The 20,586-nt window shown below is 36.9% G+C and overlaps 2 protein-coding genes across 3 annotated transcripts; both read left to right on the top strand.

Moving 5' to 3' along the window:
• The first annotated feature begins 288 nt into the window (after positions 1-288).
• LOC130084199 (homeobox protein NOBOX-like) lies at positions 289-12,047 on the top strand. Its single transcript, XM_056249430.1, has 9 exons — positions 289-361; positions 1,000-1,923; positions 3,633-3,739; positions 3,855-3,955; positions 6,454-6,557; positions 7,065-7,287; positions 8,629-9,026; positions 10,192-10,493; positions 11,353-12,047. Exons 1-8 carry the CDS (start codon positions 328-330, stop codon positions 10,485-10,487), a joined length of 2,187 nt encoding a protein of 728 aa, XP_056105405.1. The 5' UTR covers positions 289-327; the 3' UTR covers positions 10,488-10,493; positions 11,353-12,047.
• A 724-nt stretch (positions 12,048-12,771) lies between these two features.
• LOC130084265 (lysosomal-associated transmembrane protein 5) lies at positions 12,772-19,435 on the top strand. Of its 2 annotated transcripts, none has more exons than XM_056249524.1 (7): positions 12,772-12,915; positions 14,616-14,724; positions 15,759-15,835; positions 17,054-17,182; positions 17,298-17,393; positions 19,037-19,129; positions 19,317-19,435. In XM_056249524.1, exons 1-7 carry the CDS (start codon positions 12,847-12,849, stop codon positions 19,389-19,391), a joined length of 648 nt encoding a protein of 215 aa, XP_056105499.1. In that variant the 5' UTR covers positions 12,772-12,846; the 3' UTR covers positions 19,392-19,435. The 2 variants fall into 2 exon arrangements, with proteins under 2 accessions (XP_056105499.1, XP_056105500.1); XM_056249525.1 differs by having other exon boundaries at positions 12,773-12,915; positions 17,307-17,393.
• The last annotated feature ends 1,151 nt before the right edge of the window (positions 19,436-20,586 follow it).

Below are 20,586 nucleotides of genomic sequence, written 5' to 3'. Positions count from 1 at the left end.
GACCGATACATTGTCATTTTACGACAAAAAAAAAAAGGTCAGATGAGTCAACAATTAATTTAAAATGAGTAGACTTTTGTTGTTGCTCTCATTAATTTCTAATAAAAATTATAGTCAAACAAACCATATCAGGCATTACGATGGAGGTAAAGCGCACCTACACACACACACACACACACACACACACTGAACCAGATATTGAAACACGCCTCCTGTGCATGTCACGTCACGTGATGTAACGTGAGCAGCGTCTGCAGGTTATCAATCAAGTGTGCTTCACTTTAATATCTAATTTACAGAAACAGGCCAGTGCGCGTGGGCATCACGATGGCCGAAGAAGCCTTGTTTGTCAGTGATTACGGTGGGTGATTTGATGTAAATGAGCTAAATTGACTCATTGTTTTTGACACCGATAATTGTCTAATTGGTATCATTTCTAAACGGATAAAAGGTCTAATGGTTTGATACTCAGGGCGGAGGTTCAATTTAATCTCTAATTAGTGATAAACAAGCACGTGAGAAAACGTCACTTTTAACACGTCAGCATAAAGTAATGTTTATAACTTTTAACTGGATGATAAATATCCGGCAATAACATTTTTATTGTTACACACACGCACACGCACGTACATTGTTACTAGTTTTTTTCCACGTGCTTTGAACTTTAACGCACAAAGAACTTTGAACTGTTAAGTTAATGTAAAATTAAAACAGTTTCTTTTTTGTGCCATGTCTCGAAGTTAAAGGAATAGTTCATCCAAAAAGAAAAATTCTGTCATTATTTTCTCACATCACGTTAATCTAAACCTGTTTGATTTTCTTCTGTGGAACATAGAAGATATGTTGAGAATGTCTCTTTTTTCATACAATGAAAGTCAATGGTAACCAGAACGGTTACCAATCAGTTCTGAATTAGAGTAGATTCCTTTCATTTCAAGATTGCTGGTTAGTGTCACTTTGTCTTATAATTGTCTTTTTCTTGCCATGTCATGTTTATAGATGGTCCATGTCCTCTGTGTGAAGAAGATGAGCAGATAGGGTATTGCAGATACAGAAACACAGAGCAAGAGAATGAGAGCGAAATAAAAAATGATGCAGAAGAGGTGGAAGACGAGGAGTCACAGAGGGACTCTGAGGTGAAACCAGAGGAAATAGCTGAGGAGAACTGGACTGTAGTTCAAGAACCTGAAGAAAGGAAAACAGAGGCGAAAGAGGAAGAAAATAAAACAGAAGCAATCGAAACTGAAGACACCAAGCAGAAAAGCACAGAAGAAGAGCAAAACAAGAAAGAAGATAATGCTGAATCAGATGGACAATCTAAAGAAGAAGAGCAGGACAGTGTGTTCGGTTTAAAAGATGATGAAATAAAGACAGATGATGAGGATGACGACGAAGAGGCAAGCGACTTGCCGGTGCCTCCTCTAGAGGACGACTGTATTTTGCAGATGGGCCCCGATTGCACCATAGACCTGGTGATGGTGTGTGATCAGCCGAGATGTATGAATGAAGACCTTTCGTTGTGCCCCCCCAAGTCTTCAGATTTCTCCCAGCAGGCCCCTATAAAATCCCCACCGAGACCATTATCTATCACGCTACCACCTCAGAATCCCACAATACTCCCCTTTCAGCCCCATCCTCTACTTCCAGCTCCGGTCCCAGCACAGGCCCAGGTGGAGCCCCAGTGTTTGGGCAAACGGCCCTATGGAAGCAGCCCTGCTGTCGACCCCCAGGCCATGAGGCCCCTGGAGGTGACGCTACGACAGGTGTACACCACTCGCCAATACACACGCTTCGCCAGCAGAGCGGCTCCTATGCCTCTGGCCTCCGTCGGAGGAGAAACCAGCACTCAGGCTTTACCCCCCATCAGCACTGATGTCCCTCTAATGCCTCCGAAGAAGAAAACACGCACCTTCTACAGCACAGGTGAGAGAACGTACATGTTAAAAGGGTAGTTCACCTGAGAAAAGTTACAAATTCTGTCATCATTTACTCGCCTTCATGTCATTCCAGACCTGTATGAATCACAAAAGAGGATATTTTGAAAAATCGTAGTGTTTTGCTGTCCGTACTATCCTGTCCAGTCTTGTTTTGGACCCCATTGACTTTCAATGTATGGACAAAAACATCTTCATTTGTGTTTCATGGAAGAAAACTTGCACTTTACAGATGTGATTTTTTATATATGTATAAATATGTGTGTGTATAAATATATTGTGTGTGTATATACACTACCGTTCAAAAGTTTGGGGTCGGTACGATTTTAAATACTTTTAAAATAATTCTCTTCTGCTAACCATGGCTGCGCTTATTTGATTAAAAATACAACAAAAATCAGTTATAGTATTAAATATTATTCCAGTGTAAATCAGCTGTTTTCTGTGTGAATATATAGTGAAGTGTAATTTATTCCTGTGATCAAAGCTGAATTTTCAGCATCACCAGTGTCAGTGTCTTCAGTGTCAAATGATCCTTCACAAATCAGTATAATATGAGGATTTGATGCTCAAGAAACATTTATTATTATTATCAATGTTGAAACAGTTGTTGGTCTGTCAGTTGTACAGTTTTTTTTTAGGATTCTTTGATGAATAGGGTTAGGGTTAGAATCTTTTGTAACATTATAAATGTCTTTACTGTCACTTTCGATCAAATTAATTATTCCTTGATAAATAAAAGTATTAATTTCTTTCCTCCAAAAAATAAAAATTAAATTCTCACTGACCCCAAACTTTTGAACGGTAGTGTATATATATTATATATGCTGCCCGGCCAAAATAAGTTGCTGTTTGGAATGAAATATGCAAATGCTTAAGAGTCTATGATTGGATCGTTATTGCAGTGATTATTATGTTTCTAGCATGTTATATGTTTGCCAACAGGTTCTTCTAACCATAATTGATGGAGTGTGTAGAAGATCTTGACCAGAAATGAATGCACCTCTTAATGGAAATAACATCACAGCATTTATTTCTATCAAGAGGTGCATACATTTTTGGCAAGATCTTGTATTGATGATGCAAGAGTCCAGCACTCTGTAAAGTCTCCTCCAGTACATCCCATGTGACAATTCATGTGTGAAAGTTATTCTTTGTGCTCTTCCCAACCATTCTTACACAGTTTGAGCCTGATGAATCTTGAATCATGCTGGAATATGGCCATGATGTGTCTTCCTACAGGGTTGTTTACAAAATGAAAAGCTACACACTGCATCAATTAGGGTTAGAAGAACTGTTGGCAAACATATAACATGCTAGAAACATAATAATCACTGCAATAATGATAAAGTCATAGACTCTTAAGCATTTGCCTTTTTAAATCCAAACAGCAACTTTTATTTGTTGGCCAGGCAGTGTATGTGTGTGTGTGTTAAGCTATTGACATTATGAGGACTCAAAGCCCCTTATATTGTAGTGTGTGTTCAGGTTTCAGGCCAAGTCCCAGTCATTATGAGGACATGTTCTTTAATTCAAACCGCTAAATAATCATACAAAAAAAAATGGGTGATGGGTAGGTTTAGGGGTAGGTGCTAGAAAATGTCATTAGCTCAGTATAAAAACCATTACACCAATGGAATGTCTTCATAAAAATAGGTGTACCAACATCTTTGTGTGTGTGTGTGTGTGTGTGTGTAGATCAGCTGGAGGAGCTGGAGCGTGTATTTCAGGACGATCACTACCCTGATGGAGACAAGAGAAAGGAGATTGCGGCCGCCATCGGTGTTACGCCCCAGAGAATCATGGTCACTGCCCACAGGCATCCATTCCTTAAGACATCAAGCCCCTTCTCACATTAATCTGTGTTTCAATTCATCAAAATACATGGAAGTGACAATTATACTCTGATCCTCCCATCAGGTGTGGTTTCAGAACCGTCGAGCCAAATGGAGAAAAACGTCGAAAACCACAACAAAAAAGCCTTCTGCTAGTCGGGGTCAAACCTGTGTCCAGGTCAACAGGTTAGTGTTTACGCAATGCAGCCGACATATTGTGTGATGTAATGCATATACTCAGTGCTCGAAGTGGGGCGGTACTCACCGGTACACAGTACCGGCACTTCTACATTTTACTCTTAAGCGTACCTGCACTTTTTCTTGCGTACCGCTACTTCTCGCATGTGGTACTCTACTGACAGAAAAAGCGTGATGGCCGTTTAACCCCTTATTTACACTGCACACATCTGCGGCGCGTTACGACTGCGAAACGGCTACCGGAGCTGATCGTGGCCACCGGAAGCGTGAGCAGCGTGTATTTTTTTCGGCTTGCATGTTAAAGGGCATATTGCAGGTTAGAGGACCCAACGAGTCAATGTATAGAAAAATAATGTAGGGACTAGATATTCTTTAAAATATTCTTATAAATACGCTACAGAAGCTTCTGGAGTCGTTTTTGTGAGAAAATTTTACTTCCGCGTCTGAAAATGGGTGTGGCGGGCGTGACGTAACGGGCGGGAGAGCGGTCGATTCAAACAACAGGAAAACAATGGATCGCAATGACATTTCGGACGCTGAGGAAATACTTACTCGTATGACGGACTACAGCCATACAATTATGAGCCTGCTATGCTGCCGAGAGAGTAGGGACAGGCCAGGATTAATGTTAGACAGAACGGTCAGAGACACATTGAGTTGTGGTGTGAGGAGAACCAGTGGAGAACAGGACAGGTGTCTTGGTGAGAGACGTGCTTATAGATACACGTTCGCTAACGATACACTGTGCTCACAATATTGTAGATTATTACCATCGTATATCAGGCCAGCAGACATTAGTATGTTTAGGGTAGATGTATACTATTAAATGTATAAAAACTATACTTGAGTATATTTCTATTGTAAGTTACTAAAAACATACTCAAGTACATTTTTAAAACATATTTTTCATCTGGGTTATAACATAAACAGAAAACTAAAGATTTGAATATTTAATCAACCTAGTAATTTTGTTTTTCAATTACAAGTTGCCTCTATTTAGGGCATGACTACCTATATCACACTATTTGATGCCATTGGTACAGTATACGACGATCAATATTCTTGCTTCGGCATCCCATGTTAAACTCCATCATATCGCCGGGATGATAGCCTAATCCTCCGATCTGAAGTGAGCGCTACACACGATCTGAAGTGAACGCTACACACGATCTGAAGTGAACGCTACACACGACCGCGTTTCTCGAAGCCGATGCGGAAGAGAAATCCCGTCTCTTCACCTGCACAAACCGCACCAGGCACGAAAGATATACAGATACACCGTCCTTTTTCTTGTTATGGAAACCTGTGGACTCGATGTCCTGACAGGCCGGAGTTTTTGCAACCTCCACAAACACAATAATTTACCATGACGATGATAGATTGAAATACAAAAACTACCGAAAACACACTGACTCACGGCCGCTCTCACTGAATGCCAGCCTACTCTGCACTGAGGCGAGGCTGATGCTCCCTAGCGTGACGTAAAATGACGCGATGTTGAAAAAAAGCCGTTTTTACGAGCAGTCCAAGAAACGCTCACCTTTATCTACTAAATTAGTGCCCTTATGTCGTTTTAAAACATTTTAAATCCTGCATTACCTTTTCATATGGTATTTTCATACAAGGTTATATATTAATTTAGATTTTTTTTTTACCTGCAATATGCTCTTTAATCAATGAGTGCATTCACACCGCGAGGAGGAGCGTCGCGTGAGCAGCAGTGAAGCGGGGGTTCGGCGCCGATCTATTGTTGTGCTATACTCACAACATTTAAAGTGAAAGCTAAGCACACTTTTGATGGAGAAAATAAATATGATTTCACACAAAAAGTGCCCAAAATGCACAGAATTTGCATGTCTAGTGTGTTTTAACAAGAACTGGAGTAGGCTAGCCTATACGTCAGAAAAGAAAATGAAGACTTTATACAATTTATACAAGATTTAGCCATTTAAACTTGTCTTAATTATTCAGTTTGGGTAAAAAAACTATATGTTTTATTAATAAATAAAACGAGCAAACTAGTCAGAATATAAGCTTTCTTTTAGTTTATGTAATAGCCTACACAGACAGGTACATGCCCAAATCAAACCCGAGTTTACTTTTTTTTAAATGTTTGCTGTCTTGTAAACATATGACTGAAAAGACAATATCAGAGCTGTTTACTAGGTTGTTTTTGTTGTTTACCATTTACATGCAATTGTTGTATAGCTTACCTCCCATCTTAACAAACTTCAAGAATCAAGTTTATTAATGACCAACTTCTAAAAAGAGAATGTTTCTTTGTAAATAAATGCGCGCACACACGCACATTTGTGTTGTTAATAAATAACAATAAATTGTTGTTGTACCAGCAATATTTCCAAGTTTAGTTTTTCACTGTAGAAATTTAAAATGTCATGATTTGCCAATGCAAGAGAGTACCGGCACCTTTTTTCCACCACTTCAAGCACTGCATATACTCGATTGTATAATTCATTTGTGTGCAGGCCACCAATTTTCACAGCTCCTTCTGTTGCATCTCAAAATCCCAAGCCTGGGAACACACTCCCCCCCTACAGTACCATCCGGACCAGCCGCACCAGTCCACCAGGTCACACACTCACACATACACCTAAACCTATCTATTAGGACTTGACTGTTTAACTTAATTATGCATTAGGACTTAAACTGTTTAGTTAAACTGCACAATAGGACTTAACAAGCTATTTAATTATAGCTAATCAGAAATGCCTGCACATTCAAAACATGGGCGCCGGTTTTGGTAACACTTTTGATAGTCCACTTTAGACATTCTACTAACTATAAGTAACTTTGCAACTACATGTCAACCAGCAGTCATTAGAGTATTAGTAGACTGTCTGCTTAATAAGTGCTGACACTTTATTCTGATGCTCCCCAACAGACGTTATACTGACTAGAAGTAACTTTGCAACTACATGTCAATTTATTCTACTAACCCTAACCTAACAGTCTACTAATACTCTAATGAGAGCGAGTTGACATGTAGTTGCAAAGTTTGTAGAATGTCTAAACTGGACTATCAAAATAAATCGTAACCCCTGTTTTTTGTGCAAATGCAATATTCTGTGTGCATCAGGTCCAGCTTGTGTTGATGTGGCACCTTGTGTGTCTCAAGGAGGTTTTCTGGAGTACATGCCCCCTCCCATGCACAGTCCTCCTCCGATACGACGAGCCTCCTTGCCTCTCATCACGGCATACAACCCTTCCACACACACCGTGTCCCTTCTGCTGGACACACCTGAACACAGTGAGCCCAGCTCCGCTGACACAACACCGCTGAGTTTACAGACTGACACAGGGTTAGTATGAACTAGGTTACTCATCCCATGCAGTACCGTTGTTAAACACTAGGTGTCGCTATATGGTATTTTATATATTGATATTTTAGAAGTGGGGGTCTGTACTACAGGTGTTCCTGCTGCTTAATGTCTTATATTATTGGTAGTCTGCACAACTGGCCATAGCTGTTGAAAATCTGATCACAATTTTAATTTTATAAAAAAAAATTGCATTTAATTGAACAAAAGTGATAGTTAAGTTATTTATAATGTTACAAAAGATTCATATTTCAAATAAATTATGTTCTTTCGCACTTTCTACTCATCATAGAATCCTGAAATGCATCACAGTTTCCACGAAAATATGAAGCAGCACAACTGTTTTCAACTTATATGATAATAATAAGAAATGTTTGTTGAGCAGCAAATCATCATATTAGAATGATTTCTGAAGGATCATGTGACACTGAAGACTGGAGTAATGATGCTGAAAATTCAGCTTTGATCACAGGAATAAATTACACTTTAAAATATATTAAAATAGAAAACTGTTATTTTAAATTGTAATAATATTTCACAATATTACTGTTTTGCTTACATTTATTTACATTTACAATTAATCATTTTGCAGATGCTTTTATCTAAAGTGACTTACTAATTATTATTAGCTGTATTTATTTATTTATATTCGTCAAATAAATGCAGCCTTGGTGAGTATGAGACTTAAAAAACATTTTTTTTAAAACTCTTGCATTGTATTGTTGGTATATATCAGTTTTCTTGCAGCATTCTTACAGAAAAAGTGTTTGCCTGTAAAACATATCATATAATGAACAAAATAGAATTATTAATGCATAAATCAAACCTATTCAGATTAGTGACAATATTTTGACATAGGTTTCCACTTTCCACACATCATGCCAAATGTATAAAACGTAATTCTATACATCTAAATGTATAGAATTAAGGTTAGGAGTTAAGGTTGTATTCATTATTTATAGTAATAATATTTAGTAATATTGATTATTTATCATTATTAATTTAAATGAGTTAGGTTTATTCATTATTATTACGATTGACATCAGGAGACTTATCACATGTGCTCCACTGTCTTCGTTCCTATTGGTTGTCCCCACACTGCTTGTTTGCATGAAGTAAAACATTTCTAAACTCTGAGTCACTGGACACGCCCACATCATGTTTCTGCAAACCACCAGCTCTCGTTAACATGAATGCATTATGGTTGCTTTGTCGCTGGCCCAACAGTATCGATGGTTGGAAATACCACCTTTATGTTCAAAACAATCAAATCTTTTAATGTCACATGATTTTGATCCTCAGATGTGTTTCTGCTGTTCACAGGTTTGATTATGAAGGCATGGGCACCTCTGTGAAGATGGACTTCATGACTTCTGCTTCACAGAACAGCACTTTAAATTACCAGCTCAACACATTTTCTCAACAGTCTAACACCTTGTTAACTCAGCAGACTAACAGTTTCCTCTCTCAGCAAACAAACACTCTGTTACCTCAACAAACTAGTTGTCTTATGCCCCAACAGTCTAGCACACTGTTGCCCCAGTACTCCCACCTGTCGTACCTCACGCCCTCTCCTTACCTCACGCCGAACCCTACCGAGAGCAGCAGCGCCCCGTATCTGCCCCTCACCAACAACACACTCCCCGCGTACACCAGCAGTGGACATGCGTATCTCCATTCTCAAACCAGCAACCAGATGCTGCTCCAGTCAGGAGTTCATGGTAAGTCCACTGTTACACCCGTCTTTAAAGGGATAGTTCACCCAAAAATGAAAACTAGCCCATGATTTACTCACCCTCAAGTCATCCTTGGTGTATGTGACATTCTAGACGAATACATTCGGAGTTATATAAAAAAATGTCCTGGCTCTTCTAAGCTTTATAATGGCAGTGAATGGCCGTTTCTGTTTTGAAGTCCATCCATTCATGATAAATGTGCATCTATCCATGATTAAAGTGCATCTATCCATGATAAAAGTGCATCTATCCATGATAAAAGTGCATTTATCCATGATTAAAGTGCATCTATCCATAATAAAAGTGCATCGATCCATGATAAAAGTGCATTTATCCATGATAACAGTGCATCTATCCATGATTAAAGTGCATCCATCCATGATAAAAGTGCATTTATCCATAATTAAAGTGCATCTATCCATAATAAAAGTGCATCTATCCATGATTAAAGTGCATCTATCCATGATTAAAGTGCATCTATCCATGATTAAAGTGCATTTATCCATGATTAAAGTGGATCTATCCATGATAAAAGTCCATTTATCCATGATTAAAGTGCATCTATCCATGATTAAAGTGCATTTATCCATGATTAAAGTGGATCTATCCATGATAAAAGTCCATTTATCCATGATAAAAGTGCATTTATCCATGATAAAAGTGCATTTATCCATGATTAAAGTGCATCTATCCATGATTAAAGTGCATCTATCCATGATAAAAGTGCATCCATCCATGATTAAAGTGCATTTATCCATGATTAAAGTGCATCTATCCATAATAAAAGTGCATCTATCCATGATTAAAGTGCATTTATCCATGATTAAAGTGGATCTATCCATGATAAAAGTCCATTTATCCATGATTAAAGTGCATCTATCCATGATAAAAGTGCACTTTAATCATGGATAGATGCACTTTTATCATGGATAAATGCACTTTTATGGACTTCAAAACAGAAACAGCCATTCACTGCCATTATAAAGCTTGGAAGAGCCAGGACATTTTTTAATATAACTCCGATTGTATTCGTCTGAAAGAAGAATGTCATATACACCTAGGATAACTTGAGGGTGAGTAAATCACGGGCTAATTTTCCTTTTTGGGTGAACTATCCCTTTAAAATGTTAACTTGCATGTTTCTATGAAGCATTTCAGGCCTACCCTTGGACTACTGACATGTATAGTCAGCCGGGTCCGTACACACAGGCGGTGTTTCGGCCACAGTTATCATCACAGGGTCACGAGAGTCAGTACACTCAACTCCTGCCCCAACAGCACTACGTTCAGCTCCAGGGAGCGCCGGCACAGCCCAGTCTTCCCAAACCCACCGCTGACCCCCTGCTGCCCAATGTCAAGGTGGAGTCTGAGGAGACCAGTCAGCCAATCAGAGGCAGCGAGGCGGAGCCTACCTTTCACTGCGATTTCTCACCAATCAACTTTTAACAGCAGGTGATGTGTTGAGCTATTTGAATGTAGAGTCTGTATATTTTGTGTTTTATAATTGACTATAGAACAGTATGAGTCGTTAACATTTTTGAAAACTGGGGTCAGGGGACGCTGGAGGGTCTGTGGAGACATTTTAGTGCAAAACAAATCTAAAGACATGAAAACATAGTTCATACAATAGTTCATATCATTTAGTAAAAAAAGCATTTCATCTCTCCTTGCAAAGGGTTTGTGTTGAATCAGGATTATTATAGTTAACTAAAACTATAACCATTTTTGTTACTTGAAATAAAATAAATGTTAAAAGTAAGTGAAGTTAATTAGTAATTTAAAAAAAAGATAAGATATAGTGGAAACAAATTTGGGTAGTTGTCAAGGCAACATTTCTCATTTACATTTAGTTTAACTTTTACTAAAATAACTAAAGCTGGAATAAAAATTAATTAAAAAAAACTAGATGTTTAAAAAATATATATTTAATAAAAATGACAAAGCCACTACAAATTTTCTGAAAATATACAGATAAAAATCAATCCAAAATATTAATAAAACTAAAACTATATATATATATATATATATATATATATATATATATATGATTTAATTAATAATTAAATATATATATTATAATTATTAATTAAATCATATATATATATATATATATATATAATTATGAATAATTAAATCGTTAATTTAATGCTAAATAATACCACATACTATTTTATCATACAGTTTAAATGAGTCTTGATACATGAATATATATTTTACAATGGTTTCTGTTTTCTTTTTGCAAAGTTCTGTTTAGATGCTTCATGTGTGTCTGTGGCTGATATTACTGATACACGTCTGTGTTGTGTTTCAGGGCGCTGACTGAGAAGATCCACTGACAGTATTTTCATTTCTTTATATGTTCGTCTTCTGTTTTTGCTGTGGTGTGCAAGGGCTATTAAAATGCTCTTTCTCTGATGTTTTGCTGTGTTGGTTATTATGTATGTGCACAAGATTTAGTGGACTAGTGAACAGGAATCAGGCATATGCACACGCAGTGATGTATAGGACGTTTTCAGGCCCTTTATGTTTGGCCTACTATTCAGTAAGGAAGTATGCGATTTCAGACGCAGCCAGAGATTGAGGGTTAAAGCGTGAGAGCACCTGTAGAAGAGACTAGAAATGGCCACAAGGGGACGCTGTTTTACAAGCGCACTGATCTCAGACCTGTACACTCCTCTACAACACACTTCTGAGGCCTTTTTAAAAGTTTTTTTTTATAATTCAGTCCTCCTCTGACCTCCTCACCTCACCATACTTTTTCTTCTCTTTCTCCATAGATTTACTCCGCTCCGCTCAGGTGCGATTGAATAAGGCCAGGATATATTTTTTGTACACAGAACCATTGAGAAGATGCCAGAAACACTGCATGATCATTACACCACAGCCTGCTCTTACGCAGTGTTAATATAACCATCACACATACGCAAATGCATGCTCTAGTTCCCTTCCACTTCCTGTTGCTTTCAGATATAGTGAGATAAAAGTAAACGCCTGTGGCATGTTTGTTTTTAGTCTGACCTCTTAATACTTATGAATTCCTCACTTAACATGACCGAAGTTTGCATTTCCAATCATTTAATTTATGAGTAATTGTTAAAAGGCTGGTTCATGCAAAAATACATTTAAATACCATTAATGCTAAATTAAATTACAATTTACTGGAGTACCAGTTATTTATTTGGTAACACTTTGTTTCGATAGTCAGCTTCATACATTCTAACCCTAACCTATCAGTCTACTAATACTCTAATAAAGAGTTAGTTGACATGTAGTTGCAAATTAATGAAAGTTAGTTGACATGTAGTTGCAAAGTTACTTCTAGTCAGTAGTCTAAAGTGGACTATCAAAATAAAGTGTTACTATGTATTTATTTTTTCTGTGTCTTAGATTTGCACAGTTACTCAGAAAGCTACTAACTTTGAGTTACTCAAAGTGTCAAAGAAATAAGCTTGTTTAGGTAATTACTGTAGTTGCCTAATGTTGTGTTTGGCCATAAATATGTTAGTTATTTCCCATGATCAATGTTTAAACTCATCTTTAAATGCGGTTGTGCACCACAAAAGTGATGCATCCTTCTACAGAACTTAAAATGTAGATTCTCATGGTAGAACTCGTGATAAAAATCACTAAAATAAGCCTAAGATGATAGCAAAAATAATTGACGAAGTTCTCGGAAAGTGCACAGGAAGCCCTGACCACCACACAGGAACTTGCATGAGCATCAGTAGACGCAGGGTGGATTTACGTGTGTGTTTCTGAGTGTTTCAGCTCGCTTGTTCTCATTGAGAAAGAGACGGAGAGAAAGATGTCTGGAACACGGACTCTCTGCTGCCATGTCAACACGGCGACCCTCTCGTTTGCCATCATATATCTGGTAAAACAGCTTCATACACCCACCATTAGATGCTGCGTACAGTGTGTGTTTATATAGTTACAATAAAACAGTGCTTTAATCCACTTGCAGTATTAGTTCAAGGGACTTTCAAAGTCACTAAAGTATATAAGGTTTTGTACTCTGGTAAGAGCATGGCCATTTTGTTGCTGTTATTTGTCATTTGTTCAATGCACGCACATATTAGTGCAGATAGAGGAAGCTGGCTCCATTTTGAAGTCACAGTCAGTTCCTGAGCCACAGATTCAATATCGACTTCTTTTGGTGACACTTTATATCGATAGTCCACTTTAGATATTCTAATAACTACAAGTAACTTTGCAACTACATGTTAACCAACCAGCTCTCATTAGAGTATTAGTAGACTGTCTGCTTAATAAGTGCTGACACATTATTTTGATGCTCCCCAAAAAACATTATACTGACTAGAAGTAACAGTAACGCTTTACAATAAGGTTCATTAGTTACTAAGAACACTGCAAAAATGCTTTTCTTACTTACTATTTTTGTCTTGATTCCAGTCCAAATATCTAAAAAAATTCTTAAATCAAGATGTATTTACAAGATGAGTAAAATGCCATAAGATATTATGTCCTGTTTTTCCGGGGAATTAATCAAAATTAGGTGAGTTTTTGAAACTAGATTATTTTTCTTACCCCATTGGGAGATCATTTAGCTTGTTTTTAAGCAAAAACTCACTTAATTTTGATTAATTTCCCCAGAAAACAAGACTTAATATCTTATGTCATTTTTCTACTTAAGAAAATGCATCTTGATTTAAGAATTGTTAGATATTTGGACTGGAAACAAGAAAAATACTAAGTAAGAAAAGCATTTTTTGCAGCGAATGAACAATTCTACTTGCACTGTGAACTAATATAATAAAAATACAGTTGTTCATTGTTTGTTCAACTAACATTAACAAAGATTAATACTGTAACAAATGTTTTGCTCATTGTTAGTTCACGTTAGTTAATACATTAACTAATGAACCTTATTGTAAAGTGTTACTGAAGTTACTTTGCAACTACATGTCAATTTATTACCCTAATCTAACAGTCTACTAATACTCTAATGAGAGCGAGTTGACATGTAGTTGTAAAGTTACTTATAGTTAGTAGAATGTCTAAAATGGATCCTCGAAATAAAGTTTTACCTTTCTTTTTTAACACAATGTTTGTCGTACAGCATTATCCATCTCTTTATCTGAAGCTGATATTTATTTAGCGACCTATAGATTAGATGCATAGACAGAGAAACTAACGTGCATAGACATTTTTACGTATTGATCTAAAAAGGATTGTGTGAGAAATCGATATTCCAAATTGAATTAGATCGTTTTATGAATATTTAAACAAACCGCATTATATAACCATGATAATCGGTTTAGGAATAAATCTAAATAAGTCCATAGCATTTCTATCTGAGGCAGGAGGTTGTGTCTGTGTTATGTAATTTACACTTTTACAGGTTTTTCTGAATGAACCGCTGTTCTTGTGTAACTTGTTCTGTTGGTTTTGGCTCGGAGGAGAGAGACCAAACAGACCGGCTGCCAGAATACACACACACACACACACTGAGACACACGTTTACCTTTATGAATTCATTCTGTCACATTCATCTCATCTGTACCCCCTCTGTGTGTGTGTGTGTGTGTGTGTGTGTGTGTGTTGTCTCTATAGATTGGTAATATGCTGAAACTGGTGGGCATCTTTCTTACGGTTTCATGGGATAAAGCGGAAGATTCTGTCTACTATCATGAATCAAAGGCTCTCAAGGGCCATCGTGTCTGTGAGTTCACTTCAGTTACAGTTACTTTCAGTTACACTTGATTTTAAGGTATCCTTGTTACAGTGTTATTATACATTTAAGTACTGAGCAACAATAATTAACTACATGTACTTACTATAGGGTTAGGTTTAGTTGCATGTAGTTATGTAATGTGTAACAAGGACACTGTAAAATTGTGTTGCTCATTTTTTTATTTCATAATTTCTTATTTGTTTTGTCCCAAGAGTTCACATCACCACAATCTTCAGAAATATTTCTAAAGTCTACACTACTGTTCAATTTTTATTGTTTTTTGGGGGGGGGAAGTATCTTATGCTCACCAAGTCTGCAATTATTTGATCAAAAATACAGTTATACAGTAAAAAACATTGAAATATTATTACAATTTAAAATAACTGTTTTCTATTGTAATATATTGTAAAAATTTATTTTATTCCTGTGATCAAAGCTGAATTTTCAGCATCATTACTCCAGTCTTTAGTGTCACATGATCCTTCAGAAATCACTCTAATATGATGATTTGCTGCTCAAGAAACATTTCTGATTATTATCAGTGGTTTTTTGAGGAAACCATGATACATTTTTTTCAAGATTCTTTGATAAATAGAAAGTTAATATGAAAAGCGTTTGAAATAGAAATATTTAGTAACATTATAAATGTATTTACTGTCACTTTTGATAAATTTGATGCTTCCTTGCTGAATAAAAGTACTCACTTCTTAAGGAAAATAAAAAATCTTACTGACCCCAAGCTATTGAACAGTAGTGTGATATTTGTTTATTTCAAGATTTTAATGAGATTCTGAATCACAAATTGTGATTATTATATATTGTGCAGTCATATCAATAAAAACAGCATTAGTTGAAGCTTTTCATGAAATCAATATAAAAAGTCCTAAATGCTGCATCTTGACCAAACATTGTTCGGTATAAGACTTTGCATATATTAATTAATCCTTTAGCATAACCTAAAAAACAATAAATAATATAGAAATAATATAGAAAGCCATTAATATTGTCTCTCTGTTTTCCAGTTGACATCAGCACTAACATTCTGATGCTGGTCCTGATGTCCATCTCTGCTGTGCTGGTGCTCTTCTCTCAACGCAAGGTGTGTGTGTGTGTGTGTGCTGGACTTTCATCTGCACTCGCAACATCAATACATGGAAATGCGGTTTATGAGGGGGAAAAAACACAGTGATGCATTATGAAATACATTAGAACACATTAATGCATGAATAAATGCATAGATATGAGTTAAGTTAATATTTTTTTTCTGAAAAAAGGTGAATTGCAAGTGGTTGTTACATATGATACAATTAAATAAGCAAAGTGCATATACCATTTTAGGTCAAGATTAAAAATGTACATCTCGAATAATTGCTTTCTTACTACCCAATCATACTAATAATAAAATACAATGCTAAATCACATTTCAACAGGAACAAAATGTATGCACTATCGTTTAAAGGTTTGGGGTCAGTATGATTTTTTTATGAATATTTTTGAAAGAAGACTTTCATGCTTACCATGGCTGCAATTATTTGATCAAAAATACAGCAAAAACTATATTGTTGTGAAATATTATTACAATTTAAAATAACTGTTCACTATTTTAATAGATTTTAAAATGTAATATATTCCTGTGATCAAAGCTGAATTTTCAGCATCATTACTTCAGTCACTTTTGATCAATTTAATGCTTCCTTGCTAAATAAAAATATTTGATTAAAATCTTCTAGTACCCTTTTGTAAACCACTTTTTTTTATTAATAATAGGATAATAGTTTTGAAGGTGATCGTCTTACTAAAGGTTATTATATTGCACTTATTTTATTTTTCTTATAGCATTCACTTGCTATAATATTTCCTTGAACATAAATATTCATGCCATTATCATACTGTGCTGTTTTAACGCACACCATATTCATTCCGGAAAATAACTCATTCTCCTCGGGGAGTTTACAAGAACAATAATAAATCTGTGCTACCGAAGCCAAATATACATACTAAATTGGTAATGAAACGCTCTGTGTTGATACATTTTGAATAAGTCTAGTCAGTTTTTGTTTTATTGAATGTGTATGCATGTGAGTTTGCATAAGCAAAATGGTTCTGTGTGTGTGTGTGCACCTTATTTATCCAGCTTCCAGAAAGAGAGCTTGTCTCAATATTTATGAAGGTGGTGAAACACGGAATCCGTGCGTTCTCTCCAAACTACACATTTCAAACCTGATCAGTCTATAACAGGGAAACAGCGTTTTCCCCTCAGTTTTGGGAATGTGAATGACTGAATGTGTGATTCACCATTTCTCTTTCTGTGTATAAGGGCCCGATGTTTGTGCTTCCGTTTTCGATGATGATGATGGTGGAGTTGAGTCTGAGTTTTCTCTCCCTGTTTAACGGAGTCTGGGGTCTTCCCGGGACCCCCAGCTACAGAGACATGCTGAAAGCTGTCGTGAGAATCATTCCTGCACACACAAAACTGAATACTGACTTATTCATTTCAACATAATTTTACCCAATTAATGTGTACTTGTGTGTGTGTGTGTGTGTGTGTGTGTGCCTGACAGAAAGAGCAGAGAAGAGTCCCTGCGTTGAATGAGGAGGAAATTGGCCAGTTCACCATGTGGTACAGTGTGCTCTTTATGGTGGACATACTGCTGAAGGTATAAGTCATGTGTGTGTGTGTGTGTGAGAGAGAGAGAGTGTATGTGTGCGCGTGTGTGAGAGAATGTGTGTGTCCTGGTAAACCCTGTTAAGAGGACAAAATGTTCTCTTATTTTTTGGTCCCCATGAGGAAAACTGCTTATAATGATAATTGTGTTTTTTTGAAAATGTAAAAATGCAAAGTGCCAAGTTTTCTGCGATGGTTAGGGTATATATGTGTATAGTATGAAAATCATTATGTCTATGGAAAGTCTTTACTGAAATGTCTTTATTGTCAATTTTGATCAATTTAATGCTTACTTGCTGAATTAAAGTAACTATATAAAAAAAACAAAGTATTTAACGGTTGTTTATGCTGATAATATAATTTGTTTAAAAAAATGTAATGCCATTGTATACACATAAACACAGATATGATATGTCATCATTCTATTAAAAATAAACTCATGCAAACACAACTTTATTCACAAACACACATACACTCACACAGCTGTGTTTTTGTGATATATGAGGACATTCCATAGGCGTAATGACTTTTATACTGGACAAACTGTATATTCTATCCCCCTACACTGCCCCTATCCCTAAACCTGCCCATCACAGGAGACATGCTGCATTTTTACATAAAAAAAACACATTGTTTTTTATGTTTTTTAAGCTATTTGAAATATGAGGACTCATGTAATGTCCTCATATATCACGTGTAAGTTGTAATACCAGTGTAATATGCATGTCATTATACACATTTGTTTCCTCATATATCACAAAAACAAAAGCACATACTCACACACTCACTCACTCACTCACTCACTCACTCACTCACTCACTCACTCACTCACTCACTCACTCACTCACTCACTCACTCACTCACTCACTCACTCACTCACACTCATACTCACACACTCACACACACACACACACACACACACAAACTCACTCACTCACATACACACACACACAATCAATCATACTCACACTCACTCACTCACGCACTCACTCACACACACACACACTCACACTCAGACACACACACACACACACGTGCGCACGCGCGCACACACAGACACACACACACACTCATACTCACACACTCACTCTCACTCACGCACTCACTCACTCACTCTCACTCACTCATACACACACATACTCACACACACACTCACACACGCACTCACACTCATACTCACTCACTCACATACACACACACAATCATACTCACACACTCACACATACTCACTCACTCACTCACATACACACACACACAATCATACTCACTCACTCTCACTTACTCACTCACTCACGCACTCACTCACACTCACTCACTCACACACACACACACACACACACACACACACACACACTCACACACACTGTTGTTTTGTCTGCTGCTCTGAATTGTACAGTCTAAACCAGCGCTTGTTTTGCTAGTAAGCGAGTTTGAGGTGTAAAAGCGATGTATAGAGCCAGTCATAACGTGTGTTCTGTGCCTCTTGCTGACTGAGGAGGGTTTAGGAGAAGGTAGAGGGAAATTAAACTGCCCTCTGGATGGTTTCTGCATAGCTGTGTGTTCATTTATATGTTTAGAATCATTCTGTGCGTTTGGGCTTTTATTAGTATCCCTGTGTGTGTGTGTTCTGTGTAGGTGTACGTTCTTCAGGTGTCAATGAAGTGTTTCTACGCCATGAAGGAAAAAAGAGTCTCTGCCATCCATGTTGACACTGGAAATACTGTGACAGTAAGTGCATTTATAGTACAGATTGTTTTTGGTGTCAGAAGATACAGCAGTTGTAATGTTGTTGTCTAATAAATTATAAATATACAATTCCAAGCCACTACCCAATCCATTCTGATCTTCTTTTAATAGTTTAAACTGTCGTGATCAAATAAAACAAATCGGCATTTGTTGTGTTTTTGACCAACAGGTGAAGCTTCCTTCTTATGATGAGGCTCTCAAAATGAAAGCAGAAGACACACCCCCGACCTATCAAGAGCCCTGAAACTATACACATACGTATTTCCTGCATGGCTTTATGACGCAAAACGAAAACAAAAAACCCTTTTGAGTTAAACCACAATAATCACAAATATTCACACGCATGCTAACAACCAGAAGCAGCACATAAACAGACACGTCTACGCTTGCATCCCTTCTTTCACACAATAAAGGTAATTAATTAATAATTCATGTGTTTCTGATTATTGTGTCCTCACTGGTTCACGGTGAAGGAAGACAGTTTTAACAGTACCGGTTGTGGTTTAAATGCACTGCAAAAGATGCTTGGTATTTTTGTCTTGTTTTCCAGTAAAAATACCAAAAAATTATAACATCAAAATACAGAACTTCGGTCAATTTTAACATTGAGCTCATTTTTTTGTACATTTGGAGTGCTGTCAGTACAGACAAAAACGACAAAAATCGGTGTTACCTACACCGTGTTATCCTCTTTTTAAAATTCGCACCCTGTTGACTTCAATGGGGCAAGTTCTAAACCTGCTTTTAGCCTCTTAACATCCTTGATGTGTCATTACAAGTGCACAGCCATGTGAGTGGTGTTATTAAGAGTGACCACGGTCAATTTGACTGCAGTAAATGTGAAAGATATTAATAAAAATGATGTTAATTCAGCCAGCGCACATACCCGTATTTACTTCCTGTTTTCGTTCGAAGTCCACAGTAGTCGATTGTCGAGTTCGCGCGCGCGATCATTTGTAACTGGTTGACCGTGGTCACTCTTAATAACACCACTCACATGGCTGTGCACTTGTAATGACACATCAAGGATGTTAAGAGGCTAAAAGCAGGTTTAGAACTTGCCCCATTAAAGTCAACAGGGTGCGAATTTTAAAAAGAGGATAACACGGTGTAGGAAACACCGATTTTTGTCGTTTTTGTCTGTACTGACAGCACTCCAAATGTACAAAAAAATGAGCTCAATGTTAAAATTGACTGGAGTTCTCCTTTAAGAGGCAAAATGACAAGATATTAAGTCTTGTTTCCTGAAAAAAAAAAAAAAATTATTCAAAATTAAGCGAGTTTGTGCTTTAGACAAGATAAAATATCTGCCAGCGGGGTCAGAAAGTTAATCTTGTTTTTGAATTAAGTTTATTTTTCTGACCTCACTGATACTTGTCTAAAGCATAAACTCACTTGATTTTGATAATTTCTTTCCGTAAACAAGACTTAAGTCATTT

This window comes from Rhinichthys klamathensis, unplaced genomic scaffold (assembly GCF_029890125.1).
Source record: "Rhinichthys klamathensis goyatoka isolate OS25496 unplaced genomic scaffold, OSU_Roscu_1.1 h1tg000060l_1, whole genome shotgun sequence".
Taxonomy (NCBI): domain Eukaryota; kingdom Metazoa; phylum Chordata; class Actinopteri; order Cypriniformes; family Leuciscidae; genus Rhinichthys; species Rhinichthys klamathensis.
Note: the sequence above shows the minus strand (reverse complement) of the source record. Positions and strands in the feature narration are given on the sequence as shown.